Source organism: Crocodylus siamensis, chromosome 3, assembly GCF_052110815.1.
Source record: "Crocodylus siamensis isolate JL-2025a chromosome 3, ASM5211081v1, whole genome shotgun sequence".
Taxonomy (NCBI): domain Eukaryota; kingdom Metazoa; phylum Chordata; order Crocodylia; family Crocodylidae; genus Crocodylus; species Crocodylus siamensis.
In genome coordinates this window covers 244,584,216-244,603,139 of record NC_143397.1, presented here as the reverse complement: position 1 = coordinate 244,603,139, position 18,924 = coordinate 244,584,216, and the positions used below count along the sequence as shown (strand labels likewise).

Here is an 18,924-nt window from a genome sequence, read left to right as displayed (position 1 = left end):
TTTTTAAGTGATCTCAAAATGAGCTGGTAAAAGCAAAATGTATAAAGAAACTTGGACATGTAAAATGATGTTGAGTCAAATGCTATTCTTTTCTACGCTCTTTGCAGTAGTATACATGCATTTTTTTAAACTGAAATTGAGTTCCATCAGGAACAAGAGTTCTGTTTATTCTGGCTTATCGTGGGTCATAGGAAACCTGAAAAACACGTTGTATGATATTGATTGAGTTTAAGTACGGTATTATTTAAACTCAATGAGCCACTCTGCAATTTTGTACATGACATGGTATTGGAGAAAGTCTAGATCTTTATGGACAAATAGCTAATTAGTTTTTTTGCCCCAGGAGGGGGAAGTATGTTCTGCAAATGATGTCTTATTTACTGTTGAACAGCAGTTGCTATTTATTTTTTTATTACATAGTACATTGATGTGTTGTATAGAAATCAGCTCTGGTAGTGCCACTAGTTAAAATCTTGACTTCTTATTTGAATGTTAAGGTCAAACATCAGTACACTTGTCTCTTCACATGTATTTAATGTGAGTTTGAGTACTGTATGTGTTAATTTCTACTTTTTTAATATTTAAAGTCGCTTTTAAATAAATGTATTCAGTTGATCCCAGACATTTGAACCAAGGCCCTTTTGTCAACTGGAATATCCTTGAGGTGAAAAAGTCAGTTTACTTCAGTGGTGTGCAAGAGACCATCCTAAGTAGTTGGCTATAGCACACACCTTGCCTGGTCCCCATCAATATATCTGTTATGTACAGAAGCATTTTCCTGTAGTTAGTGTTTTAATCCAACCCATGGAGTAACGAGTGCATTTTGCTGTGAAGCTTTCTCCAGTGGGCTTATCTAAATTCAAAGTGCATTTCTGTTTGGGAAGAAACGTTTGCAATTTTGGTCATCTTCCTCTCTCTCCAGAAGGGTGAACAGAGCATCTCAAACAGCTGTAGTGCAAAACAGTTCTTCAATATCCATGGATGTGAGCTCTGGGGCTGAGTGCCTGTCTAAGTTGCTACCTACCCTGGTGGTTCTCAATCTTTTTAGACTCCAGCCATCCCTTCATAACTCGTGAACTGAACAGCACCCCATTTAAAAAAAAACAAACATTTATTACAGTTCTGCCTGGCCCTTCTGCAAGGAGGTAAGGGGCTGCTGTGCAGGGAGAGCTTGCTCTTATTTACTTTATTTCTCACTGTGGGGGCTGGGGTGCCACAGGAAGTGTGAGGAGTTATGACCTAGCTTTCACCAGAGAAAGTAAACTCATTTGAAGGTGTGGAGCCTTCTTTTAGGCTTTTGAATGCTTTCAGTACAGACTCTTCTACTTGAAAGAGGGCCCCAACTCCTTCCTTTCTGACTTACTGGTTTTACTCTTTCACTATTTAAAAGCAACTTACGCAAACTTTTTAGTTTTTGTCCTGCCCCGAGTGCTGCCGAAGGATGAGTTTCCCAGGCAGCTTGACTGGCAGGAAGTGGTGAGTGAACAGAGCTAGCTCATGAACCAGCAGCAGTGCTGTAGTCTCACAGTGCTCTAAATCAGTAACTTTGTGAGCTACAGTTAGACCACGGCCACCACCACCACCAACAGTCCTATGAGCTAACTCTGGTAACTCCTCATTACACTAAAGTCTGCAATATATCCCATAGCCTGGGCCCTCCACCAAGAGCTTCTCTCGCTAGTAGTTTGGGGTTTGCATGCTGAATGTGAAAAGCACTGAAAATGTTTCTCTGGCCAAGACATGATCCATCCATTTCTCTGGCCAAGTCATTCTACCATTGCTCTTTTCTCTTCCCTCTTCTCACTGACCTGTTCTTCCCTTCTGTACTGGAGCAAGACCCTTATTTTTGCATATCACTTAGAGGGTCTTAGTTTTTCCTAAATCACAGTAAGGGGGAAAAGTATTTTCCACTTCAAATTGAATGAAGGCTGACTTGTTGCCACAAGAAAAATTTTGAAAGCTGCAGCTATAACTAGTCACTCCACTCATTCAAGTTACTCTGTTTGCTACATAGATGGGAGACAACCACTGGAACGGCATCTGAAAGCTGAAACTCCACTGTGATAGAGAGAACATTCAGACTGGTTTGCTGTAGGTCTGGAATGACTTCATCTGGCCCTTCATGCAGGAGGTATTCAGCTGAAGCCTTATAGAAAACAAAATTTAAACTATGCTGCCCTGTTCCTTCCCCTTTTTAAGCTTCCACTCAGGTGGCTCAGCCAAATAGAACAGGAGGAAGTTGTCTTGGGCTTGTAAAAACACAAGACTGAGGGTCAGGTGCTCCTGCTCAGAGTGCAGCAATCATCTTAGTTTCAGGAACCTGGTATACCCCTTAGAATAGCTGGTAGACAAATCTGAACCCTAATGTGAATGCCTACTGGGTACTGCCTGAAGTAGCAGACAGTTGAGCTAGTTAAGACCACAATTTCTGATATCTTAGAGTATTTTGGAGGTTCTCCAGCCCTTGAATGCTCCCATAAAGACAGATTTGTTCTACAAGGTAGGGTCTATTAAACTCATTTATACAGGTTGGTAAAGAGTCAATTATGGCCCTTACTAGTTTGCAATTTAGCACAAGCCATTGTTTCCAGATTTATACCCTAGGACTAAAAGTAGAAACTTGCACCATTTTGTTTTGCTGGTCCCTTAAAAGCTTAAACTAGTATTTGGTTGTACAGCTTTATTGACATCAAGCTAGAGCACCCAGAGACTAAAGGGAGGTGCCAATTAAATGTGTTAACAATATAGGCTACAGCTGCTACTAGTTAGCATGAGAACTACATTCCCCATGCTTACTGAAAAAGCAAGCTCAATCTGTTGACAAGTGTAGTCTGTCTTAGTAAGGCCTCTAGGACAGGAAAACTATTATCAATAAAAAGCTTAGCTAGGGATCACTTTTTAGGCTGTTTCTACTGCTTTCATAGTCCAGTATGAAGTGTTTGGCTATGAGTACTTTTAGGTCCAAAAGAAGAAGTCAGCTTTGGGTGGGGATGTCACTACTTGCATAAAATGCTCTTTTTAGTGTCACTATTTGCATTGCCCATTTTGCCACAATTTAGCAGAGGTTACAAGATTTAAGCATCTCTTCCTCCAATAGCATAGACTTGCTACATGCTTCAGTATGGATTTACATTTCAAGATCTGGCCATGTTAAACGGTAGATTACTCCCAATATCAAACAACTCAACCTTTGGCTTTCCAACCTGCATTCCCCTGAAGGGAACAGAAAAAAAAAGAGGGGGAGAGAGAGACAAAAATGCAAAAAGAAGAGAGCCTAGGTAAGCAGTCAGCAAACAGTGCTTCCACAAACTAGCTGCAGCCTAGGCTTTGTTACAGCTTCCTCTAGACACAATGCACTTCCTCATTCAAAAGGCGTCTTTTGGAAGCTTACTATGGAACATTACATTCAGTCACTTAAGCAGAAGTAGAGGCCATGTGCAGTTATAGCTAAAATTTGTCAAGCTTGCTTTAAGAAAGGTGCAGGTTCCAGCCTGTGCCACAGTTGTTGCATGAAGCTGTCCTTGGGATTTTATTCAAAAGGGCTGAAGGTCTCTACAGATGGGACTGAGAGGCCAGGCCCAGCCCTTCTCAAGGGTGTAGAGTAAGGATATTATGTCCAAGGTGGCTTTTGTAACAAATGCAAATAAGGCTGATCTGATGAGACTTTTAATTGTTCAAACACTGAATAATCCCACTGCATTAAACATAAAAAGATCCTCAACTTGAGGTTAAGCAAAAAACCCAAAACCAGTCCCACAAGCCATGAACATTTCTCTATGAAGGTAGCTTGCAAAAAAAACTTAACCTCTCACATAGCTGGCAGCACTCCACTAGATAAGCAGAGCTTTCTGCACTTGTTTTCTAGTAGAGCCTGTGGATCTCTTTTCCACTGATTTGATGACTCCAACCGCAACAGTCTGCTTCAAATCCCGAGCTGCAAAGCGACCTGAAATGAAAAAACAAACTAAGCCAAAACTAGGTTTAACTATTATTTGACTCCATTAGGCAAGACAGTCTCTATTCCTGCAGATAGATGCCAGGGTTCCTTTAGTCCAGAAATAGCCATTTCGTGAAGTTAAGCTGTGGATCCTCCTGGGAGTGGAGAGCAGTTCAAGTGGATCCTAGTCAGGGACTAGGTACTTCAATTTACATTTTCACTATGAAGGCAAAAGGAGAAAGCACTAGCAGCTAGTAGGCAGCACTGTCATGACTTCAGATACTTACCCAAGGACGGAAAGTCGAAAAACCTTTCCACACACATGGGCTTCCTAGGTATAAGCCTAATGAGAGCAGAGTCCCCAGACTTCAGCATAGATGGACTGTCCTCCAGCTTCTGCCCAGAGCGACGGTCAATCTTCTCATAGAGTTCAGCGAACTGGCAAGTGACATGAGCTGTGTGGCAGTCTATCACAGGGGAGTAGCCAGCCCTGATGAAGCCAGGGTGGTTCAGGATAATCACCTAGGATCCAGAAACATCCCAGGAATAAGTGGAGGGCTTTTCACCTCTGCTGTTTAGGGGAGAATGCCCAAGATGTCTTGACACTGTTAAGCTGCTTCAATTGGCAACCATCTGAATCATCAGCTTTAGTACTTACACATCCAGCATTTACTCTACAAATAGATTTTAAAAACACCTCTCCATCCCCTACTTTAGGCCTCCTGGAAGTACTGTTTCAAAAGACACCCTCCAAGAACTGCAGCTTCCTCATTGCTCATCCCAAATACCCATCTGCCCTTCATGGGAGGCCTCCAGAACAGCAGACAAACCAACCTTACTCTGCCTGCAAATGCATCTCAGTACCTGGGCTATGAAGTGAGCTGCTGCTGCTGGAGGATCATTCCTGGAGTTACCAGCTACATGGCCCCGTCTCAGGTTCTTGACTGCAATGTTTTTTACATTGAAGCCTATGTTATAACCAGGAAAAGCCACTTCCAGTGGCTCATGGTGCATTTCAATGGATCTGACCTCTGCCGATAGGTTTGTGGGGGCAAAAGAGACAGTCATGCCTGGTTTGAGAATGCCAGTCTCTATCTTCCCCACAGGTACAGTACCAACTCCTAGGGAAAAAAACAAAAGCACACACATTAAATGCGTTTGTCAGAGCTGACTATACAAAGCACAGGTAGTGCAGCAAAATAAGCTCTCCTGGCCAGGACAGGGCAGGTAGGTAACTTCAGAGTTTTCTCCTTCAAGGAGAAAGTTGACCCTCCAAGGGCCAGAAAGGCATCCATGGCTACGCAGCTACAAGAAGTGCAACTGGGAATTTGGTATCTTCCAAAACAAGCAGGTATGAAGTTCCAGATTGGGCGAGTAGCTTCATCGCTAACAAGGAGATCCAAGCTGGTAGTCTCTAGTGTCAGCAAGAAGCACTGGTGCTATGGCAGGCATGCACTCTGGAGAGCTCCACAGGGACTCCTTATGAAGAAGTCACCCGGTGGAAGTCAGCTTGTGCAAAGAGGCGAGGACATCTCTGATGCCACTTTTACCAGGAAGGCAACACAGTTGATAGCTACTGTAGAGCAGATGAAACAACAGCAAAGTGAGAGCATGCGTTGCTGCCACACAAGGCATAAGCCAAGGTTACTGGGCCAAACCAGTGCCCAGGTTGGTGCTGTCACTTATTTCCAGATGTGACAGGGCTAGGAGCAAGCAGAGCCTTCTCTTCATGAAGGCCATTTGTGAGGGGCACAAGCAAAAAACCTCTGATCTACTCAGGTTCATGCCTTCTCCCCCTTCTTCCCCCAGGAGTCCCACAGGAAAATCCCAGCCCCTTCCCGAGACCAACCTCCAATCTTGTAGACATCCTGCAGAGGCAGCCTCAAGGGCTTATTACTCAAACGCACGGGAGGCAGAAGAGAGTCTAGCACTTCCAGAAGAGTTTGTCCCTTCCCATAACCTTCCTTCCGTTTGACCTGCCAGCCTTTGAACCAGCTCATCTGCAGGGGAAGAGGCAAGATGCATCACGCCGACAGCTGGGACGGACCAAGAGCTCCCAGAGCCAAGCCGCTCCCCAGCAAGCACCAGCTCCTTTCCCCACTATCTAACCTGGACTAGACTGGTGCCTCCCAAGCTCTGGTCCTGGGGACTGCGCTCCCAGCACGCAGATGCCAGAGGCCATGCAAGGCCTCCCCATCTTCGCAGCCCAGCTTGTCTGTGCCCACCAGCCGTTACCCCCACCCCAGAGGGGATGCTTGGGAGGGAAATGGGGCAGCCATGCAACAGCCCACATGGAGCAGTGCTGAGGGAAGCCCACGTGCAGGGTCAGGGAAGGCCCACCGCAGCAGCTCCTGCCCCAGGTGAGCTCCCTCGGCCCCCGTTGCTGGGGAACCTTCGCCTTGCGCAGCCAGGGGCGTCTCACCGGCTGCCACGAGCACAGGCCTCCCCCCTCACAGCCGCCGCTACCTTCTGGCTCGGCAGGGTGAGGTTGTCGCCGGTCCAGCCGGACACGGGCACGCAGGGCACGGCGGCCAGGTTGTAGCCGATCCTGCGCAGGTAGAGGCCGACGGCCCGCACGGCCTCCTCGAAGCGCCGCTGGCTGTAGGGCGGCTCCGCCAGGTCCATCTTGTTGACGCACACCACCAGCTGCTTGACGCCCAGCGTGTAGGCCAGCAGCGCGTGCTCCCGCGTCTGGCCCTGCCGCGACACGCCCGCCTCCAGCTCCCCCGGCGCCGCCGACACCATCAGCACGGCCGCGTCCGCCTGCCCCGGCACGGGCCGCCGTCACGCGTGGGCCTGCCGCCGCCGCCCGCAGCCTCCCGCCTCCCCCGCCCCCGCCGCCCGGCCGCACCTGCGCAGTGGCCGTCAGCATGTTCTTGAGGAAGTCGCGGTGCCCGGGCGCGTCGAGCAGGGTGAGCGCGCGGCGCCGCGTGTGCAGCCGCCCCAGCGCCAGGTCGATGGAGACGCCGCGCTCCCGCTCCGCGCGCAGCCGGTCCAGCGCCCACGCGAACTTGAACGAGCCCTTGCCCATCTGCGGGGAGGCACGGGGCCGGGGCTGCAGCCCGGGGACAGAGGGGAAGGGGGAAGGGGGAAGGGTCTCCCTGCCCGCCCGCCCGCCCGCCCGCCCCTACCTGGGTGGCCGCAGCCTCGAACTTCTGGAGCTGGCGCGCGTCGAGCGCGCCGCACAGGTAGAGCAGGTGCCCGGCCGTGGTGGACTTGCCCGAGTCCACGTGCCCGATCACGGCCACGCTCAGCTGCACCTTCCGCGCCGGCGGCACCGCCGCCGCCTCCTCCTCCATGTCCGGCCCCCCCGCGCCGCCGCCGAGCCGCCTTTATCCCCGCACCTGCCTCGCCCGCCCCGCCCCGCGCCGCCCGGGGCTCCTCCTGCCCCTCTGCCTCGGGCTGGCGCCTGCCGTGGGGGAGGCCGGGTGCACTGGGAGGAAGCGAAGGGACACTGCACACCGGTGCTGCGGCCGCACCCCGGCCATGGCCCACGCGAGGTCCTGGGAAACGGGGACTGTCATTTGCACCCAGGAGGAATGTCAGATCTTGGCACTCCCCGATGCCGAAGGAGGGCGAGTGTGCCTGAAAGCTTGCAAGCAAAGACGTGTTTTTGCAAACATCTCATAAAAGATACCCTCTGCCCGAGTCCTGGGGGCGGGTGAGGTCGGGCTGCTGCCGGGGCCTTTGCCCTTGTTGCCTTGCCTGTGTCCCTTGCCCGGCGGTTCCTTTCTCGTTCCCCCCGATGCCGCCCAGGCCCCCCAGAGAGTTCCGGCTGCGGGTGTCCCGGCCAGGACTGTACCCGTCCTTGTGCTTGCTCAGTTAAAGCTGGAAAGCTTCTGAGGCCCTCCTGCAGGCCCTGCTCCTCTGGGGAGGGAAGGACAGTCCACGTGGGCCTGGGTGTGAGTTAGGGGCTACGAGAAGGGCAGCTGCCTCGGTTGGGGTCTTGCACGCGGTGCCCAGGGAAAAGCCAGTATGAAATAAAGCAGGGGGACCCCTTCCAAACCCTGTTACAACATGCAGGGGGGTCAGGGATTTCTTAAAATGGGGGACCAGATCTGCAGGAAATGGTTTTTCCAGGGAATCTGCTGCTAGGGGTGATTTATTTATGTGGATTGCAAACCCTTTGGGGCAGAGACCATGTTTTTCATCTGTGGATATACTGTGCCGGGGCTCTGGTCCCTGACTGGTCTTTGTAGAGCCCGGTTTGCACAATACAACGCTAATTAAAGCCATCACTTGAATGGAAGGTAACAGAGCAAGCAAAGGAAACATCCAGACCAGTTCATCTGTTCACCTTTAACGCTCATAGCCACAGGCCTGATCTGCAGGCTGCACCGTGTGGGTTTGCCGTGGGCATTCGCCCCTGCGGCTGCAGAGAGAGAGTGTCAGGCAGATGCCTGCGCCTGGGCAGAGCCTGGCTGGAGGTCTGCAAGGGCACAAAGGCCAGTCCAGCTGCTGGCGGTGTGAGCTCCTGATATTATTAGAGCTGAGCAGTATTTTCCAATGGAAAAAAAAATCGTCTGGGACTGATGAAGCTACTCACAAATCCAGACTTGCTGATTAGGTTTGTCTGGGGGAAAAAAAAAAAAGCTGGGGGGACAGGCGTGCCTTTTTCTTTGTCCAGCACTGGTCCAGGATGTGGGGGGTGGTCAGGCTGAATACCCTGCTCTGCCTGATGAGGGAGTTTGAAGCCACAGCATCCACCCAGGAGACTGCTCTACCTCACAGTGCTTTGGGGTGAGTCTCCTGCTGATGCTGTTGCACTTCTACTCCCTGCTCACACAAGTAGGGACCTGAACCCAGGCATCCCATTTGCTCCAGCCACCAGGCTAAAGACCTACGCTCTTGGTTCACCTCCTGTGCTCTTTCGTTCTTTGCCTCCTGACTATTTATATACTTCAGACAAAGTGGGACATCATCCACAGATAAACAGAGCCACCCGGCTCCAAATACCGCTCAGCGCTCTCGTCCCTGGGCTGCCAGCTAAAACCGGCGCTGACTCCTGTGTGAGGTTTGCTGTGTGAAATCTTTGCTAGTATTAATCGTGCCCAAAAATGAAAGTTTGTGTTTCAAGCCAAATAAACACTGATCAACTCAAAACACAAAGCGTCTTCTATATTTTGGCAATGGCAGAAAAAAATATCCAGGGTCTATTTGAAGCCATTTTTATTCTGAATGTATTGGTTTGGATGCCAGACTGAAAACCCTGCCCAGCAATTTGCAGAGGCCTAATTATTGGAGGTTGGTCTGGTAACTACCTGGAGTGACTCTTTGTTACCACTTTTCATTCTCAAACTGTCTCTTCAGTTGTGCATCACTTTGCCAAACCTTAACCACTCAGGCCAAAATTTCCAGGCTAACTTTCCCCACTCCCCCAGTTAATTAGTTTCAGGGTGGGGGTGAGTTCATCCAACTCCAGGAACAATATTGAGGGGGAGGGAGAATGTGGGGGTTTTCCTACGTTAAAATAATCTTATATTATTTCTATAGCCCCAACCGTCTACCTGGCATTTCACAGACCTGGAGGAAGACCGCTCTGGACCTCAAAGGGTGTTCGATTTGAGGATTCCTTAGTGCTGTTATTTTTGGCTCATTTATAGATAATGTTTCCTAACTATCTTTTGAATGACTTGACACAACTGCACTGTGCAGGCAGCTAGTGTGTGTAACCGCACGCTCTCCTCTCTAAGCCTGGCCTCCCTCGATCGTTCTGTTTGTTTCATACAGTCCTTGGACCTTTGCTTTTAATCAGGAGCCAGCCCTACATTTAATCATGTCTGTAAAGTGACTCCCTGCGTGGAGATTCGCTAGCGCAATACCTAACATAATCAGCTGTTCAGAGCAGGGACTCTTCTTCGCCATATGTTCATGCAGTGCCTACTACAACAGTATCCCACTCCTGATTAGCACCTTGGTGTGCTACTATGTTAGAAATAAAAATAAATTGGAATTTAGGCTCCGCACAGGGGCTGACGCCCTGTTCTTGACTAGGGGAGGAAAAGAAATGGCCGTTGGTTTGGATTTACCACCGGAAATCGGCCTTGGTCTTATTTTGATTAGAGAAAAGTGTCTGTTCTCCATAGCCCCGATCCTACAGATACAGATGAGTTTCAGCGCCCAGTCATTCTGCCGAGATGAATGGGACTGCATGTGCGGACGGATACACAGTGCTGTTTGCAGAAGACAGAAGCCGTTTGGGTGGAAGATTTTTGATTTGGTCTTGGCACACATGAGGAATTTGGCCTTCAAGGGCTCCTGGCTCCTGCTGCCAAAAGGAAGGAGAAAAGACACAGGGGCGATCAATATTTCCTTAATGGAAAAGCTTTCAAGAGGAGATCGCAAACCCTGGCAAGTCCGAAGAAAAATTGAAAATCTATATGCTGCCGTTGATAGTGTCTTATCACTGAGCGTGTGTGATTACAGCCCTAACCTCTCGGTGTGCTGGCCTGTTTTAGAGTAGCGTGCCCCTTCCTAGTCAGCCGTGTGTTTCATTCAATAGCTTTTTACCCTGGAGTGGTGCTCTGGCCTGACGCTCAGGCAGCAACGTTCAGTCATTCCCAAAAGACTGGATGGTAGCACTCACGCTATAAAGCAACAGCAGTCGGTCCAAATCATCTCCTAGCGCAGTGAGTTAAGCCCACAGGAGAACCTCCTGATTGCTGCAAATGCTTGCACCTGGGTCCAATTTCATGCAGGGGAGTTGTCCCACCCAGTGCAAGAGAATCGCCCTCGGTTTTGCTCTAGGAAGCTTTCCCTATTCTCTACTATAGGCATTTGTTTTAGTGGGACTTCGCCTTCGCCTCTTTTTGAGAAGATGCATACGTGCTTTGGGGGAATAGAGATGGACTTCAGGACCTGCCAGGTGCTCTTCTGGCTTGAAGGATGTGTCCACAGAGTTGTATGCGGAGCTGTTTGAAGGCGAGGACGGTCACTGTTGCAGATCCGTCCCTTGTATTTGGGGCTTGACCAGGGAGCCGTTAGCCCCACTTGCTTGCCTGTTGTTTGTCCCTGCAGGCCTGTCGTCTGTGCCCTGACCTGGTAAGATGATTCACGTTCAATGTGCAAACTGCATTTATCCACCCTGATAATGTTTATCACAAAGTAAAGTTGCTAAAACCACAACTGTGTGAATTGTACTAGGGGAAGTTCAGTCGTAGCAGTTTTAACCATTGGCACATGGAGCCAGCATGGGTTGTTTTTCTTATTTACCAGAAGGTAAAAACCTTCATGTAGTGGGAATAGGGATAGACCGGGTGGCTCTCAGGGGGCATTTGAAGAGGTGTGACAGGCATTGCTCCCCTCTCAGCTTCCTGTGAGTGGTGATGTGGTTGGTGGTCTCCATGCACTGGGCACCTTACCTAAGAGCTGGGGTGGGCCTGATTTTTCAGAAGCTGCCAAGCAGCCTTTGCCTCCTGCCGCTTCCTTGGTCTGACCCCCCCCCCCCCAGGGGGGAGCAGGATCCAGGCCACTAAAGGCAGTGGCTTGATATCAGCCTAACACGTGTGTTAGATGGGAACCAGGCCCTGTGGTTTAGCTGAGGTTGTGCATGTGCAACAATTTCTTTTATTTAAATTTTCCAAGCAGTGGTGTAGTGTGCATCACCCAACGTTTCCATTTGTGTCCCTCCCCCGTCCGCGGCCCGTTGCTGAGCGGGGGGGCGGGTGCCCTGGCAGCTCCTCACCGAGCCTGCAAACTGCAAGTGCTGCCAGGGGAGCGAGTATCCCCGGAGGGCCCGGCCCCCCGCTCCCCCCAACGCTCCGCTACTGATTACAAGCCACACTTGCCAAATCCATGCGTCTGTCCAGAACCACCAGCAAACACCCACCCCCCACCCCGGGCTTCGGATGGTCCCAAATGCTTCGGCGGGCGCCCTACGTGCAGGCCCGGCCCCGGAGGCTTGGGGCGCCCTCGGGCGCGTGCCTGCGGGGGGGGCCGCCTCCCCGCGCGCGACCGAGGTGAAGCACGCAGCGCCGAGGGGGCCGCGCGGGCGCCGCTACGAGGCGGCGGGGTTTCCCCCGGGCCGCGGGGGAAGGGGCAAGGAAAGCCCTGCTGGAAACCCCGGGGCTTTCCTCCCCTTCAGCGCTGCTGCCGGAGGGCTCGCGCCGGCGGCAACCTGCCTCGGCTCGCTGGAAGGTAGACGGGGTTTCCGCCCCTCGGCCCCAGGCTCTTCCTTTTATAGTTATTCTGCGCCGTCCCGGCTCCGTGCAGACCTGTGGCGGTGACGTTGCGCCGGCCCGACCCGGAAGCGCGGGCTCAGCGCCGCGAAGCCGCCGCCGCCGCCGCCGCCAGGTACCGCGCCCGGCTCCCGCCCCGGCACGGGCGCCGCGGGGGGGGCTTGCGTGCGCGCGCGGGGCGGCTGGGGGAGGCGCGGGCAGGCCCCGACTTCCCCTGGCGCTGCGCGGGGCCCGAGCTGGAGGCGGCCTGCCCCGGCCCGGCCGGCACGTGCGGCCGCAGGGTGGCCCCGCTTGGGCGACCTGCCCAGGGCTTCCCGTGTGGAGGCGGCGGGCAAAGGGGATCTGGCGGCAATAGGTAGTGGAGTTGGGGGGCCTGCGCCTGGGGTTGTCTCGGGCAGCGGGGCGGGAAGAAGTTTTGCGGGTGTTAGAGGGGTGGAAACGCCGCACGGGGAAAAATCGAGACGTTTCTGGGCGCCGCGGCTGGCCTGGCGTGGAAACAGCGTTATGGCGCGGTGGCTTCTTCACCCTCTGAAAAGAAACAGAGGCAGGCAGCACCTGCTTTTCGCCGCAGAGCAGGTGCTTCTATCTTCTTCTCTCCCGCTCAGAGCTGAAGTTCAAAACGTCTCAGACCGGGGCGCTTGTACGGAGATTTATTCAGGATTCCTGGATTTTGTTCCTGACTTGCCGGGGCCCAGCAAAGAGGAGAACAAGTTGCCTTGCTCCCTTCTTCCCAGCCACAGGAGGAGGGACGATAGTCGCTCCCTGCCTCCCGAGTGCCGCGCTTAACTACCGCGGCCCAGCGGCCTCGCAGGAAAGATGCTAGAAAATTGTCAAGTGTTCGTTTGCCGTGGGGCGGGGGCGAGGGGGAGGCTGGGCACCTGTTAAAATTTCTGTATGGCTTTTGCTATGGAAAATGAAGCTGTCCTCCAAGCGTTGGTGACACGGGGAGCTTATGTAATAGCCAAATGTTATCTGAGCCTCAATAATCAGAGGCCAAACGCTTGAGGCTGTTTCTGTTGAAAGAGGCCCAGCTAGCTGTGCCCAACAGGGGCTTTGGTAAGAAAAGGTGCCTCATTCGGGGCTTTGTTGGCAACGTGATCTCTCCGGACTAGCCTGGTTTCAAGCCTTTATATGAAGCTCTCCAACTGGCTGGAGAAGAATAGGACGATTATTGCTGAGGAGGTTTTTCAACCGAATTAAATTGGCAGCGTTAGAGCAAAGGCAGCGTTCTCCGTTCCCTTGGATTGATTTTTGTGGAGCCTCTTTACCAACTGCTCAGCCTTTGCCATCTGCACTAAGTGGAAGTGGCAACAAAGCAAGTTCATAAATACACAAATAATCCAGCTCTGATCCAAAGGCTTGTTCGCAAGAGGGCTTTTCTTCTCCCCGGCCATTTAGCATCGATGTACAAATCGATATCCTGAGTGAGCTTGTCAGTCAAGGGTGTGTTGGGTACCGCGGAGAACGTGCTCCCCCGTCCACCGGCATGAGGGTGCCCAGCACCAGAGGGAGAGAGTTATGCAGGCAATATTGACTGGACCTACGCACCTGCGGGGGCTCGACCCTCCTCTCATTTTCCTCTGTTTTATCTGAATTGATGCTAGGGGAATTGTCGTGAGGGACATGAGAATTGAGTTGACAGATCGTTGTCTGAGACATGGAGGTGAAAGCATAGGACTGGGAGTCAGGAATCGGTGCTTTGCTGTTATCCCTGGCCCCGACTCTCTCTGTGACCTTGACCTCTAGGTCTGGGAGGGAGATTAATAGAAGTGACCCACCTCCTGGGGGCAGTTACCGCTGCACTAAGACCAGAACGTGCAATATTCAGATTTCTGCTGTGTCGCAGGGCAGTGTAGAGCAGGTTGCAAGCAGCAATGTTCTTGCTTTCTCAGTAAGGGCTCTTGGAAAACATCAGATGCGAGGAAATGCTGATTGGGAACGATGCCCCCAACAATGATCATGGCAGCGTCCAGTCAGTCCCAGTTGGAAGCCCAGGCCTGTTAACTGACGATACGGGAGCGCCCGTCAGAAGGAGTTGCCATTGAGCATCCGTGCACGTGGGTGTTTGTTTGCTTCTCGGAGGTTGTTTGTGGTTATCCAAGCGTTAGACAGCCATGTTTGTGGGCCACTTATTACCGACGGCTCTGGATACATTTGATTTGAATGAAAGCAGATTATGTTATATTGGAACAGATGCCAGGCTTGAGACTTTTCAGTCTTTGTTGTTATTTATGCAAATCTTGCACCTACTGTTGACTAACACATCTCAGAGTTTGTCCCAGGAGCCAAAAATGTACGGGGCTGGCCTGTAAGAAGGGAGGGGCTTCTGGTCTGGGGGCGCTATACTTCCCTGTCTGGAGATCAGCAGCATCAAGTGCACAAGCGGATGCTGTTTCTGGGTGCAAACGCCACCTCCTTAAGCAAGAAGTTGTTTCGAAAGGTTTGATGGTGCAATGCAGAGGAACACCAAAACCCCATGCAAATTAGTCGGCTCTGTTCAGAGCTTCAAATCCTAACACCCAGTTTGTCCACTGGTTAAAAAAGTGAGCTGTAACTTCCGCTCTTCAAAATTGGTGCCTTGAAGCTGACAAAAAATATTGCGTTTGCTCTTTGATCAGTTGTTTAGTAAAACTGGGCATCTGCTTTATTAGCCCTCTATTATTTTGTTGTTGTTGTTGTTGCAAGAGGAAATGAGTTCTGAAAAGAATCGAACTTTCATAGCAGGTGCCAGGCTGGGTCAGAGCGGTGGGTCCCGCTAGTGCAGCATCCCTGGCAGTTGGTAGCACTGGGTTTTTAAGAGGCAGGGCAAGAAACCTTGTGGCACATAGCTGTTCAAGAGGAACAGTAAAATGTCAATGAGGCAGCAGCTTCCGGTCTCAGGAGACGAAAGCAGTTGCTACTTGTGGTTAGTTGAGCAGACTGAGGGTATGATCTTATTCTCAGAAACCAGTGAGTGCTCTGGCTTCGGTAAGAAGAGATGCAAGCTCATGAACAGTGAGTACCTTTTAAAACACTAAAGATAATGTCTAGAGCAGAGATGTTTTCAAATGGTCAGGAGTAAGCTGTATAATGGGTATTCAGTAATATGTAAGTATAGCTGATGGGGCTTAGGCCTAGCAAAGCAATCGGGCCTTGCGACTGAGCCTCTAAATACGAACAGGCCAGATAGCAGGGTGGTGTTAGCAGAGGTTTAGGTGCTGAAGCTGGCGAGAAGCTGAGTGCAGGTCGCAGAGTGTAGGAGGACTGTGGTCACTCTCACTGAGAATAAACAGCAGTTTAAAGTTATTGAAAGCAAAATAGCAGCTCCCAGGGCTTAGGGCAGAGGCCCTGGCAAGGCATTTTTCAGGCTTGTTTTTGAGAGAGCCTGGCAGGTTAACGTTGAAAGCAAAAGCTCATTTCCTGCTCGAAAGTCCTGCTAAAGTGAATGAAGCTCTCGGGGCCAGATCTGCAGCTGGCTAAGGCAAATGTTTCCACTCAATGGGGCTGTCTCTGCCTGTAGCCCAGACTCCCAAAGACGCGGTGACAGGTAGTTAGCACTTTGCAGAATAATGCCCAACACTGCAGAGGTGACTGGTACGTGCTTTTCTTGTTCTGCTTCACCAGTGGCAAGAGCGTGGTTTCCATCTGTCCACAGGATCCAGTCACGTTCTCCGTGGTGCCTCAGTAGGGGCGATGGTGGCCGAGCTTCCCAGAGAGGCAACTTGGGCCCCTTCGCTGCTGAAATACCACCAGGCACTGCATGTGTGCAGCTAGGCTGGCTTACACGAGCTGAGGATCTTTCCTGTTGTGCTCTATTGCTGTGTCTCAGTCTTGATGTACAAGGCCCCGTGTTAGAGGTGCCAAGTTAATGAGCCTGTAGCCCAGTGATTAGAGGCACGAGGGTGCCTGGCGTATCTGGGCTCTCCTTGCCCACCTGCCCCCTCTGCATGCCTGGCATCCTGCACCTGTCTTAGCTGCTCTTGCAGAGCCTGTAGCAGCTTTGCTGGGGGCTGTCTCTGCGGCCCCCTGCGAACACCTGACAGCCTGCGTGCTGGCCGCTCCCAGCAGCATGCTCTGCTGCGGGCAGGCAGGTGGATATGGGTCTGGAGCCATGCTTTGCAGCCGACATCATCCCAATCACTCCTCCCCTGCCACTTTTACCTAGCCCCAGCTATACCTTTCTGGTCTCAAAGGGGCTTCCATCTCTTTTACAAATTTAAATTCTAGGTCAGTGATTCTCGATTGGGGTGATGGGAAATTCAGAAAAATCATGGGGGGGGCCTTGAGGCTAACAAGGTTGAGACCCACGATTATAGGCCCTCACCATTCAGTAACCTTTCTAGCACAGCGTGCAAGCTGAGCCCTTTGCTTGTCTGCTCAGAAAGTGCCAAATGTAGACAAAGATCCAGCAGGATCCACCTGAACCAACCAATTCCTAGATGCTGACTTCCCGGCTGTCATCTTTTATTTGTTCATTCCCTTGCATTTCGTTTCTGGCCTTTGAGACTGCTATAGTATGCTGGAAAACAGGGGTGATGACGATATAAAATTACTGGAGTGAAATTTGGATTCGGGTACGTGGGCCGTGGCTTCCCAAAGAGTAGTCTGTATGTCTGCGTGAAGCGAATTTCTAAAATGAGTCAGTTAGTTCAAACCTCTGTTTTAACCTTCTCTCGCCTCAAAGCCTTTCTGAGGCCGTATATAATCTAGTTATGCTTTTAGTGTCCCAATTTCTCAGGCTGTCCGCGCTGCAGACGCTCTTGAAATAATCCTGTGGTTTTTTTATTATTAAAATCCTCATTCTTACAGGATCCTACTATTCAAGAGGTTAGAAGTTGAGGGTATCCAAGTTCTTACAGGATCAGGCCATAAATTTAACATATTTGGCTTCTACTCCCCTTATTTCCTTTGTTCTGATGACGGCTGTGTTAAATTGTGCTGCACTTCTAGCAACGAAAATGTTGTTTTGAGTCAGTTCAACCCGCTGTGTAAAAGCGCTGCAGTGTCTCTCCCTATCGTGTGTGATTTACAAGCTCTCCTTTATTTGCCAAATGCTTCCTGCCCAGGAAAAGGAGGCTGTAAAACCTACTGGTTAGGATGGAGGACTAGAAATCAGGACTCCTGGGTTTTCTTTCCTGGATCTTATTGAATTAGCTGCTATTTCATCCAGAATTTGAAATATGATTTAACCTACTTCCTAGTCCTGTGCTCAAACCACTAGGCTGCAGTCTCTCTATTTAAGGAATAATATAGATGCTACTGATAGTCTCTTCCATGAAAATCTAATCTGTGACCTAATTTGTTGCGATACCATGAAGAACCTGTCATTGAGAATTACTATAACCCCCGAGTCTAACATCGCCTGCCTTCCAAGCGTGTTTGCATTGCAGTAGCTTCACTGGGTGCAGTGTTTCTTCAAGGGTGTCTCTGGGAATCCTCCGCTGCCGGATTTGGGGGCTGCTCTACAAACAGCTCTGATCGTTGTGGCCAGAATGTGTAAAACTACTTTCACGGCAAATGTTTCTTGCAAATGTAAAGAGGCACTGTTCATGATAGAAATAAAACTTAACCCCGCTTTCCAGCTTTCCCTGGAGAGAGGTCGTGTTAGAAACAATTAAAAGAGCAGGGGTGCTCAGCTCCCATCTCACAGGGCACATTGGGATGCAGAGCCATGTCGCCCGGCCTGTGGGGCTCCCCATGGGTTCAAACATCTGGCAGCCGAGAAGCCGTGGCAGTGTTAATCCAGACCTGTGGGGAACCCTGTGGTCTCCCCTAGGGTGCCACTGCCCTAGAGCCTAAGGCAACGTTTTTTAGCCGTTCGGGAGTGCCAAAAAAAACAATATCTACCTTGAAAGGTGCTGGAGTGCCAACATGCCGGAGCCCGGAGCAGGTGTTTGCAGCCTCCTAGCTGCAGCCGGCCCATGAAGCCCAGTCTGCTTGCAGCAGGCCTTGCAGCCTCCCAGCCGCCTGCTGGGAGCAGCCTGGGCTTGGCGGCGGGCAGCAGCTGCTTAGTGCCTGGGCTGGCGATGGTGTGCAGAGCAAAACAGCCTTGCGTGCTGTGCTCGGCACAGGGTTGTTGACCCCTGGTCTGAGGGCTACTAATGTGCTAATGTGTTGACTCTACTGTTCATGTACCTTGTCTGCAGCAGGAAAATGCAGTGGACTGGATGAATCCTTTACCCACAGCAGTGAGCAGTTAATGACGGTAGGCATCCCATTGATCTTAGCTGGAGGACTTTGGTGCGTAATGGCTCACCAAGTACAAGTTAGGGTTTCATAGACCCTTCTGGCTGTCAACTTGGGCAGCAGCTCTTTAAAGAACAAAAAAAAAAAAGCCCATCGGTTTTGTCAGCCTATAACGAATCTTACAGCTGCAAACCCCGTTCAGTCAACGCGCTGCAGAACAAGTTGGATAATGAAGGTTTTTAGTGACTAGAAATGCTATCGAGTCCTGCTCCGAGTTCCTAGCGCTGCAATGTCCCCAGGTCAGAAATCTCAATGGAGGAACTACGGCTGTATCAAAACTTGACAGCGGAGCTGAGTTTCCTGTTTGACTGGTCTAGAAATAACAGTTCCTCTTTCCCCGCCCTTCTTACTTTAGTGCTCAAGTTAAAACGACTAACTCATGGGGTGGGGGAGCACGCCATGCCAAACAACTGTGTCCATATTTAGGGTGTGGAGAGACAAAATAACAGAGTGAAGAGAGGGGAGGAGGGAGGGGTGCCGTGCGCCAGCTGATCTGCAGGAACTGTTTTGCATGTTTTTGTGGTAAGTGAAATCTAAACTGGGGCAGTTTACCTCTGAATGAAACAGCTGCTCGGTCACCACAGT

The 18,924-nt window shown here is 51.0% G+C and overlaps 2 protein-coding genes across 6 annotated transcripts in view; one reads left to right on the top strand and one right to left on the bottom strand.

The window, feature by feature from the left end:
* Positions 1-114: 114 nt before the first annotated feature.
* Positions 115-7,235, bottom strand: LOC149869635 (elongation factor 1-alpha-like). Its single transcript, XM_090040658.1, has 7 exons — positions 7,069-7,235; positions 6,789-6,968; positions 6,404-6,700; positions 5,787-5,937; positions 4,802-5,058; positions 4,225-4,459; positions 115-3,946 (listed from the first exon to the last, which is right to left on the bottom strand). The coding sequence occupies exons 2-7, from the start codon at positions 6,966-6,968 to the stop codon at positions 3,831-3,833; spliced, it is 1,236 nt and encodes a 411-aa protein (XP_089896784.1). The 5' UTR covers positions 7,069-7,235; the 3' UTR covers positions 115-3,830.
* Positions 7,236-12,105: 4,870 nt separating this feature from the next.
* The window catches only part of CYRIB (CYFIP related Rac1 interactor B), a 125,239-nt gene continuing 118,420 nt past the window's right edge, over positions 12,106-18,924 (top strand). For 2 of the 5 annotated variants that reach the window (XM_090040644.1, XM_090040651.1), the window contains exon 1: positions 12,106-12,229. The gene's annotated coding sequence lies outside the window, so the exon portion shown is untranslated. The remainder of the gene's footprint in view (positions 12,230-18,924) is intronic. The other 3 variants (XM_090040642.1, XM_090040650.1, XM_090040653.1) reach the window with 2 other exon arrangements.